The sequence below is a fragment of the Neocloeon triangulifer genome, unplaced genomic scaffold (assembly GCF_031216515.1).
Source record: "Neocloeon triangulifer isolate White Clay Creek 2 clone unplaced genomic scaffold, ASM3121651v1 ptg000017l, whole genome shotgun sequence".
Classification (NCBI taxonomy): domain Eukaryota; kingdom Metazoa; phylum Arthropoda; class Insecta; order Ephemeroptera; family Baetidae; genus Neocloeon; species Neocloeon triangulifer.
In genome coordinates this window covers 8,050,611-8,076,387 of record NW_026775559.1, presented here as the reverse complement: position 1 = coordinate 8,076,387, position 25,777 = coordinate 8,050,611, and the positions used below count along the sequence as shown (strand labels likewise).

The 25,777-nt window shown below is 38.2% G+C and overlaps 1 protein-coding gene across 5 annotated transcripts in view; it reads right to left on the bottom strand.

The window, feature by feature from the left end:
- Positions 1-25,777, bottom strand: part of LOC132203426 (protein unc-13 homolog B) — a 170,268-nt gene that overhangs the window by 103,674 nt on the left and 40,817 nt on the right. Inside the window, exons 5-14 of one of the 5 annotated variants that reach the window (XM_059631220.1) lie at positions 24,960-25,086; positions 22,494-22,703; positions 17,019-17,135; positions 16,141-16,441; positions 15,263-15,298; positions 14,739-14,863; positions 14,152-14,353; positions 11,709-11,813; positions 8,967-11,297; positions 6,194-6,722 (exon numbers count right to left, since the gene is read on the bottom strand). In XM_059631220.1, coding sequence (XP_059487203.1) covers positions 6,194-6,722; positions 8,967-11,297; positions 11,709-11,813; positions 14,152-14,353; positions 14,739-14,863; positions 15,263-15,298; positions 16,141-16,441; positions 17,019-17,135; positions 22,494-22,703; positions 24,960-25,086 — 4,083 coding nt within the window. The remainder of the gene's footprint in view (positions 1-6,193; positions 6,723-8,966; positions 11,298-11,708; positions 11,814-14,151; positions 14,354-14,738; positions 14,864-15,262; positions 15,299-16,140; positions 16,442-17,018; positions 17,136-22,493; positions 22,704-24,959; positions 25,087-25,777) is intronic. The other 4 variants (XM_059631222.1, XM_059631221.1, XM_059631223.1 and 1 more) reach the window with 4 other exon arrangements.

Sequence of the window (25,777 nt, the reverse complement as noted above, 5' to 3'; positions counted from 1 at the left end):
CTAGATTTCCTAGATATTCCTGTACCCAAAAGCCAAAACATTTTGATCAAATTTTGGCATAAATTTGATTGAATCACCTTAAACATGTATCGATTTCAATTTTCGGGCACGCAAAGTGCCTCATTTGGGCTCTCAGTTAACGGCCGCGTAATTTGGCCTGTCAAATTGAATCATGCCCGGGGGTTGTGCGCCCAAATTGACCCGGGGGTTAATCGAGACGCAAGGCCAAACGTGCAATTATGAGACGAGAAGTTGGCTGCTTGGCTAATTGAGCGGCGGCGACTCGGTAGTTTCCTGCTGCACTTGATAAAGCCAAGGCGGGCCAATCAAACAAGGACGTGACGCAATTAAATGACAATGTGTATCACCGCCCCACACTCACATACACATGCGGAGTGCATTTTATCGGCGATATGTTGCGCGCTGGTGTGACAACTCGAAATTGGGTCAGAGTCACTCAACCGACCCTGCTTCCAAAGTTTATTTCAGAGAAAAAAAGTAATGCACAATTTTTCCTTGTTCAAAACAACTAGGGAAAGTTTTTTGTCTGCAAGTCTCAATTCAAAAGAATGTAAATATGAAATTAGGTACATTGCACTGAATATTACATAAATCGGATTTTTTTCTTACGAATTTTTGTTCATATCGAGTTGTTAGCAATTTATTACTAAAGAAACTTTTCATTAAAATGAAAGCTAAAACTTGAGGGGATTTCATGAAAAGTTGAAACAAGGGACACAGTTTGAATTTTTTATGAAACGGTTAATATAATCAGAATTAAGAGACGCATAATCTGTGTGTATTATATTTTAAATGTGTAAAAAATTGAAAAGCAGCTCAAAAATGAATTAAATGAAATTTCAGCACAGAATAATCGTATATTTCATAATAATAACTGAGACAATAATAATTTTAATAGTACCTCTTTGTCTAATAATATGTATGTTTCGAGTTGTTAATTAATGAGTTTATGTTTGTGGAAATTTTATGGAAAAAATATAAAAACATGTTATTTGAAGAATATGTAAATTCAAGGTGAACTTTTGTTTTAACATTGTACACAGTTTTCAAAAGGCCAAAGAACTGGAAGTTAAATGAGAAAATAAACCACAAAAATTTCTTTTCAGCTGGTTTGCGGTTCCTGCGTTTCCTATCAAAAGTGTTGAAAAAGCCGTGGTGAAAATAACAAATTATTTTCACTGTTCCTTGTATTTACTGGTATTTACCAGGAAAACTTCTTATTAAATAAAATACATGGCGTTTCTGATTTTATGAGGATGAAGCAACCAGAAAGTTTGTGAAGTTTAAACGGGTGATTTGTAGTAAGAACTCCCCCCTTCCCCCATCGATCTGACCTTTCTGATAAGAAAACTTGATTCCAGCTCTTTCTATAATTTCGCTTAATTGTGAGTAGTTTTTACAATAAAATTGAAATGCAATAAATAATGCATAATTAATATTGTGCTTGGGGTATTATTTTTAGGCAAAATCAAAAATTACCACATATATTTAAAATTAACAAAAGTATTGATATAATTATCTAATCTAATCTAATATTTTAATGTTTAATTTACCGCGTTTTATGAATAAACTTTATAAATCCTTTTAAATTGTATTATTTTATTTTTATTTTATTTATTCTTTCTTTCAAAACGTGAAATATTTTAATTTTTTTAAATAAGATTGACTAACAAAATTAGATTCAAATTTATAAAAATTAAAAAAAAATTATATATTGATGCAACCATTTCACTTAATATATTCTGAATAAGTGATTAAGACTAATATCTCAAAACGTTGTTTTGTTTTTTTTCATTATCTTAAATCATATTATTTCTTACGTTACGAATATAAAAATTTGATTGTAAACACGATTAAATTTACAAGCTGCGTGTTTAACTCACATTTTTGCGCCTTACTCCAGCTCGATTTGTGTCTCTGATGAGTCTGGACAGGCGTTCTGTGCGTTGTACGGTGGTCATCGGTCGGTTTGCCCTGGTCAAGGGCGGCAGCTCGTCGTCCTCCATGGGAGAGGCGGATCGCGGCGACGCCCTGGGCGAGACCCTGGGCGATGCCCGCGGAGCCGGCATCGGCACCTTGACATGCTTGACCTCATCAGGATCCATGGAGGGCTTCTTGGAGGTGACGGTGGCGAGCGGGACAGCGTGTGCGATGCTCTCGGTCGCGCTACGGACACTCCACACACTGCCATACTGCTTCAAGTTCATTAAGTCGCCGATACTTCCGCGCACGTTGTCGGCGCTGTCGAGGAAGCCGCGACGGTGCAGCGCCGGACTGTGCGGCGCCGTGTCATAGCCGGACGTCCGCTGGTGTCCGGAACACAGGGACAGCGGCTCTAGGTGGTCGTCGGTGGCCTCCTCCTCGCCCTCCTCATCCAGCCGGCCGCGCTCCAGCTGCTCGATTTGCACCCTGTCCAGCTCAGACATGCTCGAGCCGCGACGGCGGCACATCCGGTTGCGTTCCCGGACACTGACTGGAGGTCTGGGTTCGAGTTTGTTGGGCGCCGGAAGCGAAGTGGATGACCCGGACTTGACCCCAAAGAGTCCGGCGCGCAGAGGGTAGAGCAAGGCGAACTGGGTGCATATTCGCTCTTCGTACGATCGGAAGTCGGCGCTGGACATTTCGAAGGTGTCCTGGACGCTCGACGGACGCGTGTTCACTGAGCGGCGCGGCGGCCGATGGCGGTGACGAGCCGCGATCCCCACCAGGCCCGCATGGCGTACGCACATGCAAGGTTATTGTGCAATCTTCTGGCGACGATTGCTCGCCCACACTTCTTTCGTGATTGGCTCTCTCTCGGAATTGGGGAAATACACGGCTTTTATCCTCAGTGTTTGCTCGTTAATCAAAACGTAACGTGACAGAGACTGTTGGTATATCTGCAGATCAAAAGCATGTTTAAGAAGGGTTGATTGAAGGAAGGGCTTGGGCGAATAATAAATTGATTCAAAACAACTATATTCTTATAATTAAAAAAAGGTGAATCAAATTAAAATTATAATTAAAGTATGACATGTGCAAAAAGAAAAATTACATAACAATTGCATTTCTGAATATTTTCAAAGCAAAATAAAATATAATATAAATTAGTCTTGAAAAATGAATTATCAACAGTATTTTTGAACTACTCAATTTAATTACAATTTTATAATTTATTTTAATAAAATAATTAAATTTCATCCAGGTTATCATTTCCTTTTTTCATAAATCTAAAATAAATTTTGAAATTTTCAAAGCCAGAAACAATGAAGGAAAAATGTTTTGGGAAAATTTATCTAATCAATATTCAATCTCTATACCAATCTGCAGCCGATATGACGAAATTCTCCGGGGGGAAGCCTCTGGAGTCTTCGCGAGGGTGGCGAGCGCAACCACCTGATGCTGTGGGGTGCGGGCGAGCGAGTGACACAACTCGCGCCGCTCCCGTCGAGAGGCCAGCGGGACGCAACACGCGTCTTCCATTAGGCGTCCGCGGGGGTTGGCGGGCGTCGGCAAAGTGCGCCTCTCATTTTGCTCCAGCGGCACGGCAAATAAAATCACTGGCCTGTAGAGTCAGCCCTTTATTTCAGCCTCCGCTTCCCGCTTTGATCCTATTTGCGCGCGATTTGGGAAAAAACGGCAGACGGTGCGGACCAGAGGCTGCAAACTCGCAAAGCCGTCCGTCGCAGGCGATTGTCCGCCTATATCACTTCTTTAATCAAGAAAAATGGTCAACGGGGAAATTTATATTTATTTGAAAACGCTAATAAATGTCCAACACGTTTTGATGCTTCTTCGTGGATTGATCGATGTTAGTAAAAATCATTTTTAAGCAGAGGAAATAATAATCCTTATTAGTGCACATATTCTCCTATGCCACGTGAAAATTTGCATAAATTATTTGACTGTAGTGAAATAAATTAATTTTATAAATTATAAATTTATAAACTTTTGAAATTAAATGCAAATTGATTTAAGTAGCTTAAGTTAAATTTTCAATATCTTTTCTCCACAAATTCAATTCAATCCTAATTAATTTTTCCATTTGAAGAGAATAATTGGTTTTATATTTGTAAATGGCACATTTTCAATTTGTTTGTATGTTTGTTTTGCTTAATTAAAAAATTCGCCATGTTCTATTTCTGCTCGAGCGAATCGAAAAAGCGCAAATTGTTGTTTTTAGCTGCTGGCAAAGTAATTGATTCGGAATTAGCATGTGTTGCAATCGGCGGAGCGAGAAATTATTTTACTGCTCTGTGAAAAAGCGCGCTACTTGTGTCACGTTTTGAAAGTAGGTTAATTATCCTAATGCATCATTCAACAATTGAAAAACGCGCAACGTGCGCTTTGTATATCGCGCGCGCATAATGAGACAGAAACTCGAACAAGAGAGAGCTGCTTTTTTTTCATTAAAAAGGTATTTGTTCCCACGGTTTTATCTCCTTTTCCATAACAAAAGAGCGAATAAGCTGTGGGAATTGCGTTTCTCCCCCGAGATAATGAAGGAAACATTCTGGAAAACAAAACCAAGGCGCATAGGTCAAAGTTCAATTAGCCGGGGGTAATTTCCTCTCTCTTGGAGTGAGAAAAGTGCATTTCGTTGCAGGGGTGTGTAACGAGAGTGTGCGTGGGCGAGAGTAGGAAAGTAAAAGTCAAAAGTGAGGCTAATGACTGACTGAGTGTTGCGACGAGACCCGCATGGCCTTGCGCGGCCTTGCCGCACCTAGCAAGGTCTGAGCGCGCGCGACCCGAACTGCACTCGAACGCACAATCAACCCGCTCTTGATTTATCGTGGCAGGTGATTTCTCCAGAGCTCGTAAAAAACCCAACTAATGCCCTAAGTACAAATGCAGATACTTTTCCTGCCGGCAATGATGACGCACTTTTATTCACACTCAATTTGTCAAACGAAACGGCATTATTTCCTAGAATTTCCTTATTCCTCATTTTCTAGTTTTATTTTAACAACTTTTACGATGCTGCATGATGATTTTAAAATCCCTTCATTGATGAAAAATAAAGCTAGCACAGACACAGCAACTAAGAATGTAACTTTAGTCTTTGCAACCCTGCCAATTTACACCTTAATAAATAATATTTAATTTCTTCTGCTATTCTATTTATAATAAGTTTCAATGTAGAGTTGCATAATTTAAAAAAAAAATATATATATATATATAATTATTTCAAAAAAAAAATCTTAAATTTTAAAGACAAATAAAATAAAATAAACAAAAATTATACAACTGCAAAACAAAGAAAAAAGTCATTAAATGTATACAAATGAATAATAAGTTTTTATGTTTTAAATAAAATAAATCATAATTAACTCTGTCGTGTAATTAAAAATAATTTAACGAGTCGCTGAAATAATGACAAGATTCAAGTGCCATGGCAACCAGAAATTGCGTCACCGTCTCCTGCATTCTGATTGTGAGTGCTCACGATTCTAATTGAAAATTCACACCCGCAAATTAACACAGGGCAACACAATAAGATCCAACAATAAGCAAGTTTGCTGACGCGTGAGATAACGTTTGCTAAAACGTAATTAATTATCGCCGATTCGCTCAGATTTCGTCACGTATGTGCTCAAAAAAAGACTCCGGTGCAGAGGATGCGAGTGACAGTCGCACACAATTAATTGGCAAAAACGGCGCGTGGGCTTGAACGTTATTAATGAGCTGGTGCAAACCAGGTTCAATTGAAAAAATAGTACCGATCAAAAAATCAGTCTAAGAAAATTATTTTTCACAAATTTTAATTTCTAAAAATGAAAAACATTCACTAAAATGCTTTTCATGTTTTAAACTTATATCTTCTGTCGATTTAAAAAAAAACTTTATTATTGGTAAGTTTTCAAGCTCCAATATATTCAAAATAAATTTATGATAACAATAGCATTGCCGTTTTTATAGTTTCAAATCATTCTATTTTCAATTTGGAATTCTAAAAAATTCTATGCCGTTTAAAAATCCTAAAATTTGGAAATATATCCAAAGTTTCCGTTTAAAAGAAATATGTTTAATTGTGATTTTGTTTAAAGTATTTAAATTACAATTTCTTTCCAGTTTGGTATTAAAATTTTCAATATCCCTTTAAAAAGTTAAAAAGATTCGCCTATTCCAAACTTTAAATGTTTGCTCTGAGGAAGTTTCCAAAGAAATATAAAAATGCAAAAATGGTACTCACATTGAGCTGCATGATGATCCGGTTGTAGGCCCAGTGCCACCGCTCCTTGGCGCTCATCTTTTTCCTCTCAGGCATCGGCTTTTTCTCCTCTTCCTCAAAGGACACGCTTTTGGCGGCGGCTTTCTCTGCCTTGGTCATCCGCTCGTCCTCCATCATGTTGTCTTTGCCGGCCTGTCCCATCAGCGCCTTTTCCGGCGACTCGATTGCGGGCGACTGGGTTGGCTGGTACGGCTGGATGAGGCTGTTGTCGTGCGGCTCGTCCATCATCAGGTCGTCCGTCTCGTACATGGACTGCTCCCTGCGCAGGGTGTCCGAGTCGTACCTGTCCAGGGAGGCGCGCAGCTTGCCTGGCTCATATTTGTCCAGCGAGTTTTCACGTTCGTCCGAGTCGTACTGGTCAAACGAGTCTTGCCGCTCGGTGTCATAGGGGTCAATCAGCGAGTCCTGCCTGTCCAGCGAAGACTCGCGCATCAGCTTGTCATCGTATCGGTCCAGGGAGTGATCCCGGCCCAGCGAGTCACGGTCATATCTAAAGACAAATCGTCAAAACTTTGATTAAAACCGTAAATATTTCATAAATATTGCAGAAAATTATAAAAAAGCAATATACTTCATAGTTCAAATGTTAGGATTAAAATCATAGCAGTTTAGCAAGAAAATTTGTTAAATAAAAATCAATTTTTAAGCTCACTGATACTTGTTAATTTGTTCTCTATTGCATACTGTAGTAAAACAAAAATATCTCACCCTTTTTCGTCTTTTGTTACATTGCATGCAATATCATCTGCAACTCTTTTTGTGGAATAGGAAAATAAAAATTGATTAATATATAGTATTAAATAATCTCTCATGTTTTAACTCCTAAATTACGGCCTACGGGAATTATATTTTGACGAAAAAATATCATAAATTAAATGTTTTTTTCCATCAGGAGAATTTTAGCATACAAACTTTTAGAAGCTGTTTTAAAAAGGTTTTAGGTTAAATTTTTGCATTTAGTTTTTTTTTTTGTGTAGCAGAAATTTATTTTCTCGACTTTTGTTATCTGAATCCATGTACATACTGCAGATACGTAAAAAAAATAGCTCACCCTATATCTTCTTTGGTAATATTGCATGCATTATCAGCAACGCTTTATGGGGGGACAAGGAAATTTGAATAAATTATTAAATTATTTTGATTTAATATAATATATTAATATGTAATTAAGTTTATAAAATTTATATCTAATATATTTATAGAAAGTGAATTGCCAAGTAAATTAATCTCAATTAAAAAAAAATTAAGCTCAGCAATTTATGATTATTAAAGTTTTTAATCAAAATGTTAAAGAAACTCTAATAATTACTTTCACTTTGAATTTTATGATTTAAATTAATAAAAAACTGTTGTCATTGTTATTTTATAATATATTGTGTTTGTAAAAAGTAAAAAATAGCTCACCCTGTTTCTGCTTTCATAATATTGCATGCATTATCATCAGCAACCCTTTTTGGGAGATGAGGAAAGTGGAATAAATTATTAATTTTATTTGTTTTTAAGCTACAGTTACTCAAAATTATTTTAAAGTTAAAATAGATTAGATAGAAAATTATTAATTTTTTTATTAAAAGATTAATTAGAAATTTATTTGCGCATTAATATTTATATGTAAATTTAGATCATGTGGCAGAAAAATATGAAATTTAAATATTGCTTTTAATTTTTTTTTTGCCACTTTTAAAATTCCAACTATTTCATATCTTTTCTATTGTGTTTAAATAAAAATAGCTCACCCTGTTTCGTCATTGGTAATATTGCATGTATTATCTGCAGCAACCCTTTTTGGGAAATGAGGAAAATGGAATAAATTATTAAATTTATTTTTTTTTTTTAAGCTACAGTTACTCAAAATTATTTAAAGTTAAAAGGAATTAGACACAAATTTGTTAATTTTTTATTGATAAATTAATTTGAAGTCAAAATTTACTTAAATTTAATTTTGACTATATAGCAGAGAAAAATTGAATTCAAATATTTATTTTAATTTATATTTTGCTGCTTTAAAAAAAACAATGAACTTTTTCATTTATTTTCTATAGTGTTTAAAATAAAAATAGCTCACCCTGTTTCGTCTTTGGTAATGTTGGATATAGTATTATCTGCAGCTCTTTTTTGGGGGATAAGAAAATAAGAATCAATTACTGAATTGAATAATAACATATTGCATTGAAATATTTTGTTTCCTTAAAAAACTGATCGTTAGTTTTGGTTTCTATTGTACTGAAAGCATAAAAATGGCTCACCCTGTTTCATCTTTGGTAATATTGGATGCATCATTGTCTGCAACTCTTTTTGTGGGAGAAAGAAATCAGAATGACTGATTAAATTTCTGATTCTTTGAGTATGCAGAGAAAGAATGACATTCATGAACATGATTTATGAATTTAATGGAAACAGCTTTTAGAATGAATAAAAAATGAATGTTCATTTTATAATACATAAATGAAAGGGTGAGGGTCATGGTGGACATAATGAAAGACTAACTGTTTAAATGTAGAAAAAGTGAATAAGCAAATTAATTTATATTTGTGTTAAGGTGTTTCTTTCAAAAGTTCTAGTGTAACGTGAATTATAGTTGCAGTCTAGATAGTGATATTTAATGAAACATATGAAAAAAATTTAAATTATGAATGTGTCAAAATTTAAATTTAATGTGAAACAATATATTAAGTTTAGTAACTTGTTAATTTTAAGATTTTATGTTTTTTTTTTCATATTCTTTTAATTTTACCTGTCCAAGGACGATTCTCTCATCAAGTCTCCATGCTCGCTGTATCTATCGATCGAAGGCTCCCGCTTCATAATTGATGGCTCCCTCTTGAGGGTTGGTCCCACTTTCAAATCGTCTCTCATGTAGTCGTCCGGCATGTGCATACTCTCCATCGACTCCTGCGTCCGCAGGGTGGCCCTCTGCGTCCTGGTGACGGTGTTTGCGTTCTGCGCAGGGTTGATCACCACCCCCGGGGGCTGCATATTCTGCGGAATGACCGAACTGACCGCCGCCCCCAGCGAAGACATGGCGGACGTGAACTTGCCGAACATGGGCGCCGCGCTCTTCAGGGAGGCGCCCAGGTTGGGCAGGGAGGGCTTCGGAATGGAAGTGGGCATCGTCTGCTGAGGGGGCTTGGTGGTGGTGGTTGTGGCAGTGGTTGACGTGGGAGGCGCCGTCGTTGGTCTGGGGCTGAAGGAGGAAATGGCAGTGTCAAACGAGTCCGCCCTGTAGTCGGTCTCCTTCGACTCAAACGAGTCCTGCCTGTACGGATATTGACCTGAGGAGAGAAGGTCTTTGTTCTCTCCGTAGGTCGATTCGTCCATGTAACTCTCATTTTCGTCATATCTCCCATAATAACTGTCATCATAGGCGTACTCGCTAGTGTCATAAAAGTAATCGTCCTCGCCCAGTTGGCCCAAGGTGTCGGTCATCGGATAATCACCCTTTTCCTCCTTGTACAGCGGCTCATCCTTGAACAAGGAAGGTTCATCGTCCCTGAATCTAGGGTCATCTGCAAACAGCGGATCGTCTTTGTAAAGCGAATCGGCCGTGAACAGCGGCTCCTCTTTGAACAGCGGCTCCGGCTCTTTGACCGTGACCTTCGGAAGGGTCGGAACCGAGGAGGTGGTTGTTTTGAAGGTGTTGGTGAACGTGTTGGTGGAGGAGGTAAAGGTCGGTCTGGACGAGGTGACGGGCGCCGCTGAACTTGTGGTCACGACCGGTGCGACCGGCTTGCTGAAGAATAAGGAACTAGTGGTGGTGGTCGGGGCGGCCGTTGAGGTCGCCGCAGGTTTGTTGACGCTGCTGAGCAACTTGCTGCCCAGACTGGTGATGTTGCCCAGCGTGGACAGGGCAGTGTTGGCCGCACTGGCCGTGTTGATCGAGAACGCAGAAGACGAGGTTGTGGTGGTTGCGGTGGCCGTGGTCCGAGCAGCCGTCGTGGTAGTGTATTGGTTGTATTGCTGATTGAACGAGGACTCCTGTGTGGGTGGAGTCATGGTGTCCATGCTCTCATAGGCGTAGTTGTAGTCCTCGTTGTACTGGCCGTAGTACTCGCCCGTCGCAGGGTCGTACTGGCCGTAGCCGTATTGCTCTCCGTATTGTCCTTGGTAGTACTGGTCATAAGTCTGGTCGTACTGGCCATATTGCTCTTGGTCTAAAGTCTGTTGGTCAAACTGCTGCTGCTGCTCCTGTTGCTGTTTGGCCAACTTCTCGTACTCCTGCTGCTTTGCTAAATTCTCGTACTCTTGCTGTTTGGCCAATTTTTCATACTCTTGCTGTTTGGCCAATTTTTCATACTCTTGCTGCTTGGCCAATTTTTCATATTCTTGCTGCTTGGCCAAATTCTCATACTCAAGTTGCTGTTGCTTGGCCAAATTTTCGTATTCCTGCTGCTGCTGCTGTTTGACCATTTTCTCATACTCCTGTTGCTGCTGTTGACTGTACTGGTCATAGCCTTGATCCGCAACCATCGTCTGGTCCTGATCATAGTAGCCCCCGTCGTACTCATTTTCATAGTAGTACTGCTGCTGGTCGACGATTTGTTGCTGGGGTTGTTGCTGGGCGAGTTTTTGCTGTTGCTGTTTTTGGACTGGCGGCTTCTGCACGACCGGCACCGCCGCCGTCTTCTGCACAGGGGGGACTTGGGGGAGGGAGGCAGCAGGAGGGGTGGGCTGCTGTCTGGGATAAGGCACTCCACCCGGCTGCGGAAGGGCGCGCTTCGGGGTGGGTTGTTGCTGCTGCTGATGGTCTGTGCTCGATATAATATCACCGTCACCATGGTCTATTGAACTTTGTCTACTGTTAGTTCTGCGGGTGCGCCGCGACGGTGCCCTCGGCGCCGCATTGTATTGCTCGTCGGTGCTGTAATTATTGTACTCGCCGCCTGCACTGTTCACTTCACCGCCGTAGCCCCCGCCGCCGTCATACTGCGCATATGACGACGAGTTGTCCACGAAGCGGCCCGTCCCGACCGAATGTTTTGAACTGTTCACTGTGTTCTCGTAATGGTCCCTGCCACTTTCGTCGTAGAAGCCGCCGCTCGTGTCCCATTGACCCTGCTCATCGTACCTGAAATTCAGAAAATTGTATAAGTTTTGTGTTAATTTTAAAAAACAAAACAAAAATGATAATAATAAATTATGGTGGGGAAGAAATTTTCAAGTTAATTATAAAAATGTATCACACCGCAAAACCATGCCAAAACGTGTACTATATTTTCGCCTAGTTTGTAGCTTAAATATTTGGTTCTAAATTATTGCTAAAGACTAATGCAAATTTAATTCATAAGCCTATTATACGATCATGTTGTTTTCTGATAATGTAAATAGAGAGCAATTCCACTGGGATCTACGATAATATTACGTGTATGTTCTGCCTGCTATTTTATTCAAATTGCGACCGCAGATCGATCTCTATGTAACGCATCAAGTGGGGCCTATTTTATTCTTTCTTTTTTTTTTTACATATCCACTCAAATACCTTATGTCCTCATTGTGATGCCTGTACAAGGAATATTCGGCCTGATTGTTGACCAGCGTCTGCCCGTAATAATCTGGGCTGTGACGTCTTGAGTAAGAATAAGCCCTGGAGACATTACAATACGACCGAGTGGTAGAAAAAGCCTCTAGTTTAGCTCTAGGGTCAGAAATGATATTATCGTAATAACAATTTAGATTACAACACCGTGTGAGTGTGTGTATGTGCACTACGCTCTATTACATCAACTACTGCACAGTGAGAGTAAAGAGAGACAGAAACAGCTAGGGGAGCAACGTACGTAGACAGCCAAATGGAGAAGCGTGATAGTCGAGGGCTTGAAGAACAAATGGCACTTGGGTCCCAAATGGCCCCAGACCTATTTCTGCCGAGACACACACATGGAGCAGCCTCTGTTTAGTTAATGGCTCGCAAATTTCGGCTAATTGCAGCAGCAGCCCGAGTGTTTTTATGTGAGGCGGATTAAGCGGAGCAAAAAGATGGAATTAATGTCTCGTGAGAAGTTTCGCAAACACAAGGGACCCCGGCAGATTTATCGATTAATAAATCTCTTTTTTTTCTTCGACTGAGACGATTTTTTACGTCTTGAGAAATCATTTGAAAAAATTTATTTCCACTGAAGGCTGATTTTTTTTTATTGCCGAGAGCATTTTTGGTCGATTTGCAATAAAATATCAATAATGTCGCGGAGAACAATAAGCACGCTTTGGAGCTGCTGCCATCTGAAAACGCGCCTGTTGACTCGGTATCGGGCCACTGCGGTAGAGCGGCCGGGAAGATATCAATGGCAAGCGGCGGGTAACACACCCCGAGAGCACATGCGCCCTGTGTTACACAACGACCTAGTAATCTGCACTGGGGGCTGACTGACTATAAGCCGCAGCAGATATGAATGACCCATCCATCGCCCACTGCTTAACAAACTTTGGAGTGCATGCACGCTCCAAATACTACCCGAGCTGCTAGATTAATCAAAGTTGCAAAAGAGAGACTGGCTTTGCGATCGGCGCGAGTGAAACAAATCCACCGGAAAATAAAACTCGTCGTCAGTGCGCCATTCAAAAGAGATCAATCCAGCCGGCCGGAAAGGATTGGAAGAGAGTTGCAAATAGTTGATAAGCTTTCCTAGTCTAGCTTTTAATGAATATCCGCTTGCTTTTGCACAAAATTGAGATTAAACGTCTCGACGAGTATTGGCAAAAATCGATTTTGCAGGATTTTGTAACGTTAGTGCATCCTGATTTGTATGCAACTTGCACTACCCGACAAAAATTAATTTTTCTCCATCATATCTACTCCAGCTCTGTATAAATATATTATATTGCATATTTTTTATTTTTTAAATCTCTAGCATAATTAGATAAAATAAATGATGCTTGATTTTAATAAAGATTAACCCAAAATAAAATAATAAAAAAAAGACAAAATTGAGTGGCGCCTTCTGCGCCACTAAAAAGGGCACAGGCCGACAAGACTTTGTCTTGGCCTGACCCTAAAAAAAAAAAAATAAAAAAAAATAAAGAGAATTTATATTGAATTAATGCAGAAAATTTACCTCTTTGTGAAAGATTAAAAGAGAATAAACGTTGGGTTTGTTAAATTCAGGGCCCCACTTCAATAACTTGCTTTTGTGATTTCCTTTTCAAGAATTATCGTTATTTCCAGGAGCGCCATATTATAATTGTTGGTGCACTCCATCTATGCTTTATATAGGTCGCGGCCGGTGTTGTCACAAGTGCTGGGTGCATATTAAATCGTGCTACAATTCTCTCTAGGCTAGGGTAATGCACCAAAGCACATTGAAAGCATTGTCACATACACTTGAAAGCGTCAGCAACAAGAATTTGCATTATTCAATGTTTCCTGTGTTGTTTGAGTAAGTGAGGAAATTTGAAGAACAAACTTAGTACCAGTGGAGGGAACACACAAATCATCAATCAATTTAAGGCGCTTGCCAACGGCAGAAGCAAATCGAACCGCGGAAGGAAAATATGTGGTGTATGAAAATAAAATAATGCCTTGGAAGAGAAAAGTTCTTTTGCTTTGAATTGTGTGCTTCAAGGTGGTTTTCAAGGTGGTTATTTTGTGTGTGATTGCGGCGGAAGAAAGTGAGAGGGAAAAGTCGTGTGCATGCCCACACTTGATAGACTACCTGTTCACGGACAGAAGATCCACAGACGACCCATCCAAGAGTGAGAGAGAGATTTGAGAGGAGGACAGAGGCGCATGCTTTTTGTGGCGGAAAGAGGCACACAAAAAACAAATCACACTTGCTTCAAATAACATTCAAACAGCTACTTTTTCCAGGTCGAAATCGTGATAGCAACTTAAGTCGGAAATGCGTTAAATAAATATTCAGGAACATTTCTATTCAGTTAGACACATTCACACTTTACAACAAGCTTTTGATTGGAGGGCGCAGTACCTGGACGACGGCCTGCTACTGTGCTGCTGTTGAAGGGGGTCATGATAGGGGTCACTGTAAAAGTACCTGTTGTCCCTGTACGTGTCGGTCGCACCCCCAGAGGTGTCTGCGCCCTCGTAGTAGGTGTCGCCAGCCAAGTACTGGTCGTCATACAGGGTGGTCTGCCGTTCGAGGCTTGGTCTTCTTTGTCCATTCGGTCCTACTAAATAAATTCACAATTAAAACAAAAAAGATCAGTTTCAGTAAATGTGGCTAGACTATTATACTTTTTGTGTTTTATCTCCTCCATTACAAGTAAAAATTTAACATATAATGCAATAGTTTATTGCTTTATATTTACAAACAATCTTTTCAAAAAAAATTTTCTGCGATTCAGATTAAATTATAATTTATTTGTGTTAAAAATAGTATTTGAGAGTTGGTCTCATTATAATCCATTTAAAAAAAAATAGAGCCTTAAAAATTAATGAACAAATTAACCATGAATAAAAAAATAAAATTTAATGAATTTTAAATATAAATTATGAAAAATATGTAATTAAAAGAATTAGAAAAAAAAATATTTACTATTAAAATAATTTGTGTACCTTTAGTAGTCTTTTTGCTATTGCACGAGTAGTAACTGCTGCCCCCGTCTGAGAAGCCGCCACTTCTTGGATCTTCCAGCTGATTCGGGTTCTGATAATTTCCTCCGTAGTACCAGGCATCGGTGCTGCAATACGATCGGAGATCAATACAAGCGACCGTAAGTGGCCAAAATAACTGCTCCTAAAGCGTAGCAGTCGCTGATTTAATTTATCAAGGGTGAGTTTAGTTTAAAAAGCCTCACTTTGGGCCAATCAAAGTGAGAGTGAGTCGACTTTCTTATTCGGAATTCCACATGCGTGTATACTACGTGTGAGATCAGCAAGCAGAGGGTGTCGCGCGCGTGGTTTTAATTTAAATCCGCGGCATTTTTGTTCGTGCGCGCGACAGGGGAGTTGTCAGAGAGAAAGAGCAAGAAAATAGAGTTTCGTGCACTAGAAAGCTGCGGTTTCGGGGGGTTGGTTTTGCGGAGAGGTTTAATTAAAGATGGTTATCAGCAGGAACAGAGAGAGCAGGCTTTCCTTACCTATCCTCAGAGTCCCACCCGTGATCTTTAGGCCGCCTGTAACCGACACAACTAGTTACAAAACCCAGCCCGCGATCGCTGTTTTTTGCAACGGCAAATCGCTCATTTTTCCCTCGCTAATGGAAAAACTCTCGGGGACAAAAAGTTTTTCTTATAACTTCTCTGCCAATCTGCGGTGCGCAGCCCTTGTGCAGAATCTACTTTTAAAGTTTTATTTTTAATATTTAAAAAAAAAATTATTTATGCTTTTCGTTTTTTTTTTTTTTTTTCAAATATGCTGCAATATCAAAGGCACATTTATGCATAGGGCTAAGCAAGTGATACAAATCTTCACGTCTAGGACCAACAGGATCAACTGCAAAAGGTCTAATTTACAGGGGCAGCGCCGCATAGTCCATGTAGGACGCTGATAATTTTGTACAGCAAAAGCTCAAGGGGACCACTCACTACTCTATGCCGTCCAACAGCAAATCACTGCTTTGGCCACACAAGATGGTTTTTATTTTTGATGCAAAAGAAATTGAAATTTGAAAATGAAAAATATAAAAACCAACTTGGTGACACTTTAACACGTGAAACCAATTCGCATCCGTAAAACCCCCTAAGCCCTTAGGACAGCGCAGTGTTATTTTTCAAAGCAGTAAAACATTTGATGGTTAAAAAATTTTAATTACCTCCAGATAAATACAAATACAAAAAAATACAATCAATTTTTTTTTAAAGCTTTAAAATTTAATAATTAAATGAATCCTCTGATATGATTTAAGGTTTTATTGAACTTTTAAATTGCAAGAAAATCCTTAATCAATAAAACTGCGCTATCCAAAATTAGCAAATTCCTAAAAATACCCTTGCTAAAATATTTATGGCCAACTCACCTGTATTCCTTGTAACCCCTGGGTCGGCTGTTGTAGTAAAGAGGGTCGGTCGACTCTGCGGGGAAGTTTTCGTGCGCCGTCGAGTTGGCGGCTCTGCCGTGCTGGTGTCCGGGCGCGTCGTCCCGCTCGTACGAGTTCTCCCTGCTGGTCTCAAGGGAGCGTTGCGGCGTGTGCATCTGGTGGGCCGCCGTCCGGAACTGCGAGGCCGACGAGTTGGGGTGCTGGCCCACGGGGTAGTTCAGGTCACTCGTGTAGTCGCTGTCCTCCGAGTAGCCGGCTGTGTCGCAGTCAGCCACCCCCACTGAGTTAGTCAACCGTCCCGGACACACACAAATAGAAGAAAAACGGAAAGAAAGAAAACAGAAAAATAAAAGTCATGCAAAATGAAAGAATCAGAAATTAAATAGAAACATGAGAGCAATATATAAATACCAAATTTTTTATAAAGTTAAGAAATTGGAGGAGATCAAAGTTTTTGAAAAAAGATTATTACAAGGTGGGTTGGAGTTAAAATAAATACAATTAATATCTTAAGGAAAAGACAGAGAGGGGTCTTTTTCAAAAAATGAATAATAGTTTTATTCATTATTTTAGCAATTTTAATTAGGTAAGATTTACATTTAACCTTTGATGTACAAAATGAATTAAATTTATGACGAATTTTTTTTTCAAATTTAATATTGCTACAAGTTACAGTTAAAAAAATCTATTATAAATATCATAAAATTAAAAATCTTTATTCAAATTTAACAATTACATTAAAATAGCTCTAGAATAATAAAACGAGGTGAGTGCCACTTAAAAAAATATAGTATTTTAACGAAAATAAAATTAATAAAAAAAATTAAAAATAAATTTAGCGGTCAAACGCTACTCACAGTGCCCGTAGTACTGCATTTGTCTTCGAGCCTGCTCAGCTCGTGCTTCCTGGTCCATAACGTTATTGAGCATCTCAAGTTTGCGTTGCAGATCCGCAGCGCCTGTGTTCTCCGGATCTAGAGTGGTAATAGAAAATGACAGGGCGATTAATCAAAGGTCTTGGTACGGTGAGTTAGGCTCTACAAGTTTCATCGAACGCGGAGCAAAAATAGAATTGGCATCAATTTTATAGCTTTAGAAGTTTTAATCCAATTGTTTTTATCCGAATCGCGCGACGGACTGCTACTTGTTACTGGTTATGCGACCGGCTCAGCGAGTACGACCAACCGGTTGCATAGCTACCGGGGTTGCAATATTTCTGACTACTGCTCGATAGCGTGGCGCTAGGCTCAATTATACACACGCCGGGTCGGACAAAAGACAGCTACGTAAAAGAAGCTCACACAAGCGGCACGACACTTAAGTGCACAGAGAACCTGCTTCTTGCACAACCGTGCGAGTGTATAAAATGTGCCTTTCTCATAATACGAGGGTGGGAAAAAAAAACTCTCGACTCTGCAGGAAAAAAGTAGAGGGACTAGGCTGCGCTTGCTCTGGTGCACATTCGCCAAGTGCATCGCAATTTTCTACTTGTTATGCATGCAACCTTCTTAGTAAACTACTTTTACTCACTATACTATAAATACAAATTAACGCCTACATAATTCTACTGACACTAGATTTGATTAAAATTTTAATTCTTTAATACCTGATTAAGTTTTAATTTTCATACATTTGAAATTAATCAATTCTTTGGGACTGAATCAATTGATCAAATTTAAAAGAATGAAAAAATAATAGTCAGGCCTTTTCGATGTTCAAACGAGGAAATAATTTGTCACTCTTAATAATGTCATAATTTTAATTTATAAATATTAGCGGATAGTAGTGATAAATTTATAGATTCAATTAATTCACTGTACACAAAAAATTAGAAACTTTATTGAACTTGGAAAATATTTTAAAATTGCAATAATTCAAATGTTTATTAATTTATACAAAATTAAAAATCTTACTGAAGGAAAATTTTGTTGAGAATAATTTGCGTTTTGCAGAACGAAATCTTTGCTGCAAAGGTCTAGAGCCGTAAAATTTCATAATTTTGAAAATTTCAAAATGTTGCTGTAGTTTTCGTGATAAAAATGAAACACCATTACGACGTGGCATTTCCATGGTGGTCTGGCAAATTGAATTTTGCGTTCGCTTCCGCACCTCCTCGTTATTTGTTCCACTTACAGGGTCGCGTCCACCGGGGCGCATACCACGCGTACGTAAGTACGGGAAGCAAACAAACAACGCAGCAAACGATAATAATCCAACGAGGATGAGAAACGCACACCAGGGACGCGCGTAGAGGCAGACCGCAAGAACATTAGCGTCTGCATGCACAACTTGTAAATTAAGTCTTGTTTTGCCTTTTAAAGAACTGGAAATAATGTACTTTCGCACGACGACCGCTGGATGCTCCGCCGCGTTCCAACACGCGAAAAAGAAAAACGCGCCGCGAGCAAATTAATTGCGCCAAGAAGGAGTGCAAATTGTCCTGAGTGACGTACATCTTGCGGCAAACAGCAACGCCGTGAGTTGAGAGAAACTTCCAGAAAGTGTGATGTTTTAAACAAAGCTTACTTCATGATATTTTCGAATTGAATGTGGGAATTACATAAGGCTTCAATTATTTTAATTGTTTTTCCAATATTTCTTGGTTTAAAATTTTTTTTAGTTAATAAAAAAGAACAATTTAACGTTTTACATTAAATTTAATAGAGAAACTGATAGGAATTACAATTATAAAAGACGTAAACCATGTATACTTGATATATTAAAAAAACTACTAGGACAAGCAGGTGACCACCGGAGATCAAGTCAATAGGCCATGGGTTTTTATTTGTTTAATTTTTCCTACAAAAAAATAATATCCTGCTTTATATCAACTGCTGGCTGCTTCCATAATTCGTTAGTTGCGAAATTATTTTGACAAGAATGTGTACATAAAATCATTTTATAAAACTGTTTTATCAAATTAACAGATATTATTTACATAAAAAAATTATTTTTAGTTATAATTTTACACTTAGGAAAGTTTATCAAGGAGTATTTTTTTTCATTAATTTTTATAAAAAAAAATTTGGACAGAATCGTGTAGAGCAGGATTTCTATCTATGAAACAATAAACAATACTTAAACCCACCCAGGAAAATTTGATTTTAAATTCAGCAATAAAGAATAAGTTTAAAAAAAACTCTTAAAACAATTTTTCCACTGTGCAATAAATAAAAAATAGCCCAAGAAATTATAATTATTTGTCTTAAAAAAAATTTATTGTTTAAAATTATTAATTTTTTTCACTTCCCCATTACTCAAAAATTCTGACTTTGTTAGCACGTCACCGTGTCCACAGATCAATTCAGCGCCTATATGTGACTAATATTAATTACAGCCTGTAATTTGATTAGCACGCAACGCCGGCAAGTCCCTTGCTGCTTTTTGTCAGTCGTGCGTGCAGCGTGCGCGGCTTTCCCGAAAGTCCGACTGCCGGAAATACAGGGCCTGTGCAAACCGTCGCTAATCTCCGGGGCGAAAAAGGACCAGTCTGGTCCGATAAAAGCTAGGGGTTGCTCGGTGGTGGGCGCGTGATGTGAGCGGCCGGGTGGGCGGCTTGACATCCATTACACGGCGCGATTTCATTCGCAGATATGCGACATGCAAAAATGAATAGATTAACGCTGCGTGGGCCCGCGACTGCCGTTTTTGTTCTCGCCAGGGCACAATTGGCCGTGGCAAAAAAGGCTTTTTTCTTGCATGCACGTTTTGCTGGTGGCAGCAGAGAAGAAGTAAGTGTACATAGATTGGCAGGCGTCGGCACCTTATCGCGTCCCAATTGCATACCGATTCTTCCGTCTTAAATAATTTTTTATGGCTTTTGTAATATTTTTATACGTCTCTTGCGTTCGTGGTTGGTTTAAAATAACACAAGAGAACTCCTTTGATTTAAACGGATTTAGAATTTCTTGCATTCCTCAACAGCCTAAAAATGAAAAATTTAAGTGTGTTCTTTATAAGGAACAAAAATCTTATCAATCTCAATATGACAGTGATTTTTTTTTTAGATTTTGCTTAATATTAATGTTAAGCCTAAATTAATTAACCATATATCATAAATATATTTTTGTATATTTCAAATTTTTATTAATTTATTCAATAAAATTCTTTATGCTTTATGTTTTTGATGTTTTATTATTTCAATTATATATACATTTTTGTAACTTACTCGTTAAAATATACTGATTAATTTAATTATTAAGTTTTTTTTATATAAAATTTATTTTGAAATAAGCTGAGTTACCATGAGCTTAATATCTGCTGAAAGTAATTACTTTGATAATTTCGGCACATGCATAATGTTCTGCCATATTTATTAGAAAACAAATTTTAATTTATATTCCCATATAAAAAATAATATCTCATATGAACTAAAATTATATCATTTGCGTTATAATTTTCATTTTCCAATGCATCTACTGTACAAATTTGTATTATTTGAAAGGGGGAACAAAATGACGTGTAAGTGCCATTCCCGTTCGACGTACGCGTAAAGCAATTAACTTGCCCAACCGGAAATTAATCATTTTTCAGCGGAGCATCCACGTCCGTATCGGGGGAAGACGGCGAGGGCGTAAGGTGAGCAAAATTATGGGAAAATAATCCAATTGTGTGTCAGATATTGCGCCCCCTTGAGTGGAAATCTCATCTTTCGCCATACGTCACTCGATGCTTTTATGGGACACACGGCACACAACTGGGTCATGTTACATTGATGGGAAAGTTCTTATTTTATACACCACGCCAGGGATTTCGGCTTTCCCGTTGAGAGAACAACTTTCCTGACGCCCTTCTTGCACTTCTGGCCACCACGTACGCCCCCGAGTTCATTCGAAAAAAAAAACCCCGTTATAATTAATTGCCCTTTTACCTCGGCGCCAGAGTCAGCAACTCTTTGTTAATTAACGTCTTGTCAGATATATTAAAGAGGGAACAGGGTAACGTTATATCTATCTAAAAGGTTTGATTTAAATATTTTTAAGACCAACTCCAGTAGTGGTTTCATTCTTGCATAATGAATCTTATTTTGAGTGAATCCAAAATCGAGTTTGATAAATCCGCATTCAGAATTATGAAATTAGCTTTGGAAATTTCCATAAAAATTATTGTAAACTGCTGAGCGAGTAGCTAAATTTAGTTATGAATTTTCTGTATTTCAAAAAATATTCTTTTGATGGGAATGTGTCGAAAATTAACAACAGTTTTGAAGCCACTACAAGATAGTGCTTTAGAAAAATGTTTTTTTTTCTACAATCATCAAGAATTAAAACTGTTACTAGAGTTAGCCTTTAGTAAACTTTAAGTAGATTTCCTGGAATTATTTTGATTCAAAATGTTCTTTAAAACGTAAAATTGAAACACATAGAAAATCGATGCACACAGAAAGACATACAAATCACAACATCAAGTCGACTGAAGTCCTTTCCGCAAGCGGGCTATAAAATTATGTTTTGTGACACAGAGAGAATAGAATAGAGCAGCATTCATTTTGCAGAGAAACGTCCGAAACAAAAGGAAAAAAGGTAAATCATTAACAACATTTTACAGAGAGAGTGAATGTGTTCGGCGTGTGTTGTGCTCTGAGCCAATGTGTATCGAGAAAAAGAAGTAAAACGAGAGAACAACCTCAGCGAGAATGACAAGCAGGAACGCACGGAAAGTAGAAAAAAAATAAATAGACGCTGCGGTGCAAAAGTAGTTTCCGAACAGAAAAACAGAGACATTCACTTGATATAATATATATTTACACACAAGCGCACACACTCTCTTTTTCCATATAAAAGCGAAACGACGACGGCTGCGCTAATGAAAATAACTCAGCGCGGTCACGCACTTCAAAGTAATTCCATTTGCCGAATTATTTCCAAGTTGAGAGACTAAACGCTCCGTCGTAAAATTGCACGAGTTGAGAGAATTTAGTGTGCCGGGAGGCTTTTTGGATTTCACCCGAAAATTTGCATGTCATGGAAAACGGAAAACTCCCCTTAACGAAAATGTGAGATAAAAGTCGCGAAATGGCTGCAAACGAGAGCGAATGAATTAAAATTATATTATCTCCCAACAAAAGGGAAAAAGTTTATTCTCGAGAAGAAGCGTAAAATATGGGATATGGGCATAGAAAGTGCTCCGATCTTGACGGTTGTGCATTAAAATCCACCAACGCAAGAGGCAAAAATCATGAGTGGTGTGTCTGAACACAACGAGCAGCACCTTTGCGTGAAAGGGGACAATGACCTTTGAGGGGCGGGTGAGGGCACAGGCGGAGGGGGAGGGAGACGGCGGGAGGGCACAGAGGGTGTGTTGTGAGAGTTCAGATGACTTTGCCAGCCTACCTGACCTCATGTTGCGGGGGTTGAGGCGGGGTAGCAGTCGCCTGCGGGCGCGGGGACGGAATGAGTAGTAAGGCGCGTCATTGTAGCCGAAGTCTTCGCCTTCGTCGGAAAGCGTGCGTCTCGGGTGCTGGCGTGAAGAATGGTGCCTCGAGGAGCCCATCGCGGAAGACGCACGCCGGGGTGATGCAGAAGGTACTTTACTTGAAGGGCCTGCGTTATGTGATAATGCCAACAAAACAAATGATATTGCTGCACACAATGCCACATGACAGATGAAAAAGATATGGAAATATGAAACTATTTTGCGCACAATTGGGCTTTGAAATATATTCAACTGACCCAAAATCAACTTGGAGTAACCTTCTTTAGTGAGTGGTATGTTAGAAGCTTGATGCTAAAAGTTTATTGAATTGAAAAACTGATTTTAAGTTTTATAAGTATAAAATATTTAAGTTTTGCAAATTTTTGCTTATTTATAAAAAAAAAAACATTTAAATAGTGTATTTTCGTGATATTTATTAAAACAAATAAATCCAATATTGATTTACTTTTTTTTGTTTACAATTTTTTCAATTTTACTAAAAACAAATTCTGAAGAAAAAAAACACTTTCTGTGTAATTTTCTAGCATTAAGCTTTTTAATTTTCAAATTATATAAATGTGAATATTGCTGTAGAAATAAATTATTTGTTTACAATCAAAAGCGTTGAGAAATCAAGGCTGCAGATTTCACTAAAATGTTAATAAATAAAAAATCTTCGTACCGCGCCTATAGTTTTGATTTCTCAACCAGAAATAATTGTGTAACTTGACCCAGAACAATTGAATATTTGCTTACTCATTTCACTCTAAGCGAAGGAAACGCAAACACATTAATTTCAACCCATGATAAAGTTATATATCATCAAAGTAAATCGGAAAATTATCTAAACGATGTGATAATGTTGATGGCACTGCTCTTGGAAGAGAAATTCCATGTTCGCATGGAAGTTCTTAGGGGACCGCTAATGGATACAAGAAGGTGGCTTGCACGTGGGAGGAGTAATCACCAAAGTTAGGCAACATTTTGTAAGAGAGCAGGTGAGTCGTAATTAAGGCTAATTAGGAGCGACTGAGGTGAAACGCCAGACGGGGAGAGAGGTGCAAAAAGGAGCAAAAAATCCGAAATGATATGAGAATTTATTTCAGTCGCTGCCCCCATAATTTTCAATTTAATTTAGCAACAATCGCTCGGTGGAAGTAACAGACCGCTGGAAAGCAACGTCCCGAATAAAACGAAATCAAGAGTGCTAATCTGATGCAGAGAAAACGTACCTGCTTGGGTCAAAAATCAAAATTATGCAGTTTGCAGCCATTACATGCAACTTTAATAATTCATATAGAAGCAACAATAAATCATATTTATATTTGTTTCTACTTTTCATCAAATTATAAAAATTGAGTCTTTAATAGGAAAAAAGCGATCGCATAATCAGAAATCAATATATTTCTTCTACACTACAGGCTTTTTCTGCAGGTTTTGTGCTTTTATAGATTAGGCCAGAATAATAAATAAGTGCGTTTTTTATCATATATTTTGAACTACAGAAAACACAGAGAAGTATGCATCATATCAGAAATGGTGTAAGATAAAAGAGGCTATGAAAATTGCGACTCTAGCACTAGTATGTAAAATACGTACATACATTTTATTAAAAATGCTAGTCAACTGCTGGAGAGACTCGTAATATAATAATAGTATATAAAATAGACGAAAAATCCAAATTACCAGAGAGGAGGCAAAGTACGTGTTGGTGAAATTAGAAGAGTTGCGTTTTTTGATCAGAGTGTGATTCAATCTTCAGAAACTGTCAGAAACAATACAATCAGAATGGAAATAAATTCAGAATCTCAAAAGTTCGTTCGAAAAATGGCTCCGTGACGAGAGATGCGTGTGGAATGAGAGAAAATTGTGAAACTTTTAATGCAAAAGTAGAGTGCACTCGCGTTTGAGAAAATTCCGCTGCGGATTCTTACAAGAGCTCTTGGTGGAATATTTATAAATGCAGTTTGACCGACGGTGGCAAAAATGGCAAAAATATGTACAGAAAACAAAGCAAACTCCAAAATTGCATTTCTTTTTTACAGCATGCAGAAAAACACAAGACGTGCCTCTATGAAAATGTTCTTCAAGCACAATAAAGAATAAGTATATTACGCAGAGAAATTCCTTTCTTATGTGTTTTCCATAAAAAAAGTAAATAAATAAAGCGAAAAATGTGTACAAAATCTCTTGGGCGTTAGCAGCTTTTTGAAAAAACTCGAGCATGCGAAGTAGAAGAACAGATCTGTATGGAAATGGGTGAGGGAGCGTTTTGATTGTCAAATTCACGTTAGTATACAAGTTTTGGTATCAAATATTATTTATATAAAACTTTTCCAACGCCGATTAAATTAAAAGGAAGGAAAATGGGTCGACACACTTACCAAATGGAAGCTCAAAGCGACAGTCGACCAGCAACGAGTGGCCGGTGGGATTTTTGGTGCCGACAACCTCGCCATCTCGCATCACCAGCTCAGCCTCTAGTGCAAGCCATTGTTGACAGGAACCCTCCTGCGAAAGAAAGAAAGACAGAACAAATAAGTCCTCGTGAAATACCATTATATCAACAAATGTCTGGTGAAATAAAAATATTTGCATAAAAACTCAACGCTTGTATGGATGCTGAGGAATCTCAAAAGTTTTGCTAATACAGATTTTCTTCAATTCCTATTGTAATATTATTTAGCGAATTGAATAATGACAGTTCATTAAAAAATTATTTTCTAATAAATCCATGGAATAGAATTGCAAGTAGAGCAATTTGTATGGTATCATGTCATAAATAATCTTTTTTAAATATATAGAATAAGGAAATATAACTTATAACGAACAAAATAATAAATAGCTCAATGTGCAACACACATGTTTGGGGGTGACCTTTAAACGGAAGTTGCTTCATCCCAAATAACAAAATCTTCAACATCAAAAGGCCTCGTATGAGCACATTTATATTTTTATTGCCAGGTTATCACGCTTGAGTAATTCGAAAAAGCTTTTCACATGAAGTGGAGCTCTGCGTCCACATAAAACGAAACAGAAATACATACACAATACAATTTTTCCCTTCGAAAAGTTCAAAGTGCGGCTTCATTTCCACAGCAGCGCGGTCCCGAGATGATAAAATTAAAAGTTTTTCAAATATAGCGGTTGGTTGCATGTCGGAGTTATTGGCCTCTCGCTAAGTGTAAAAATGAACATAATA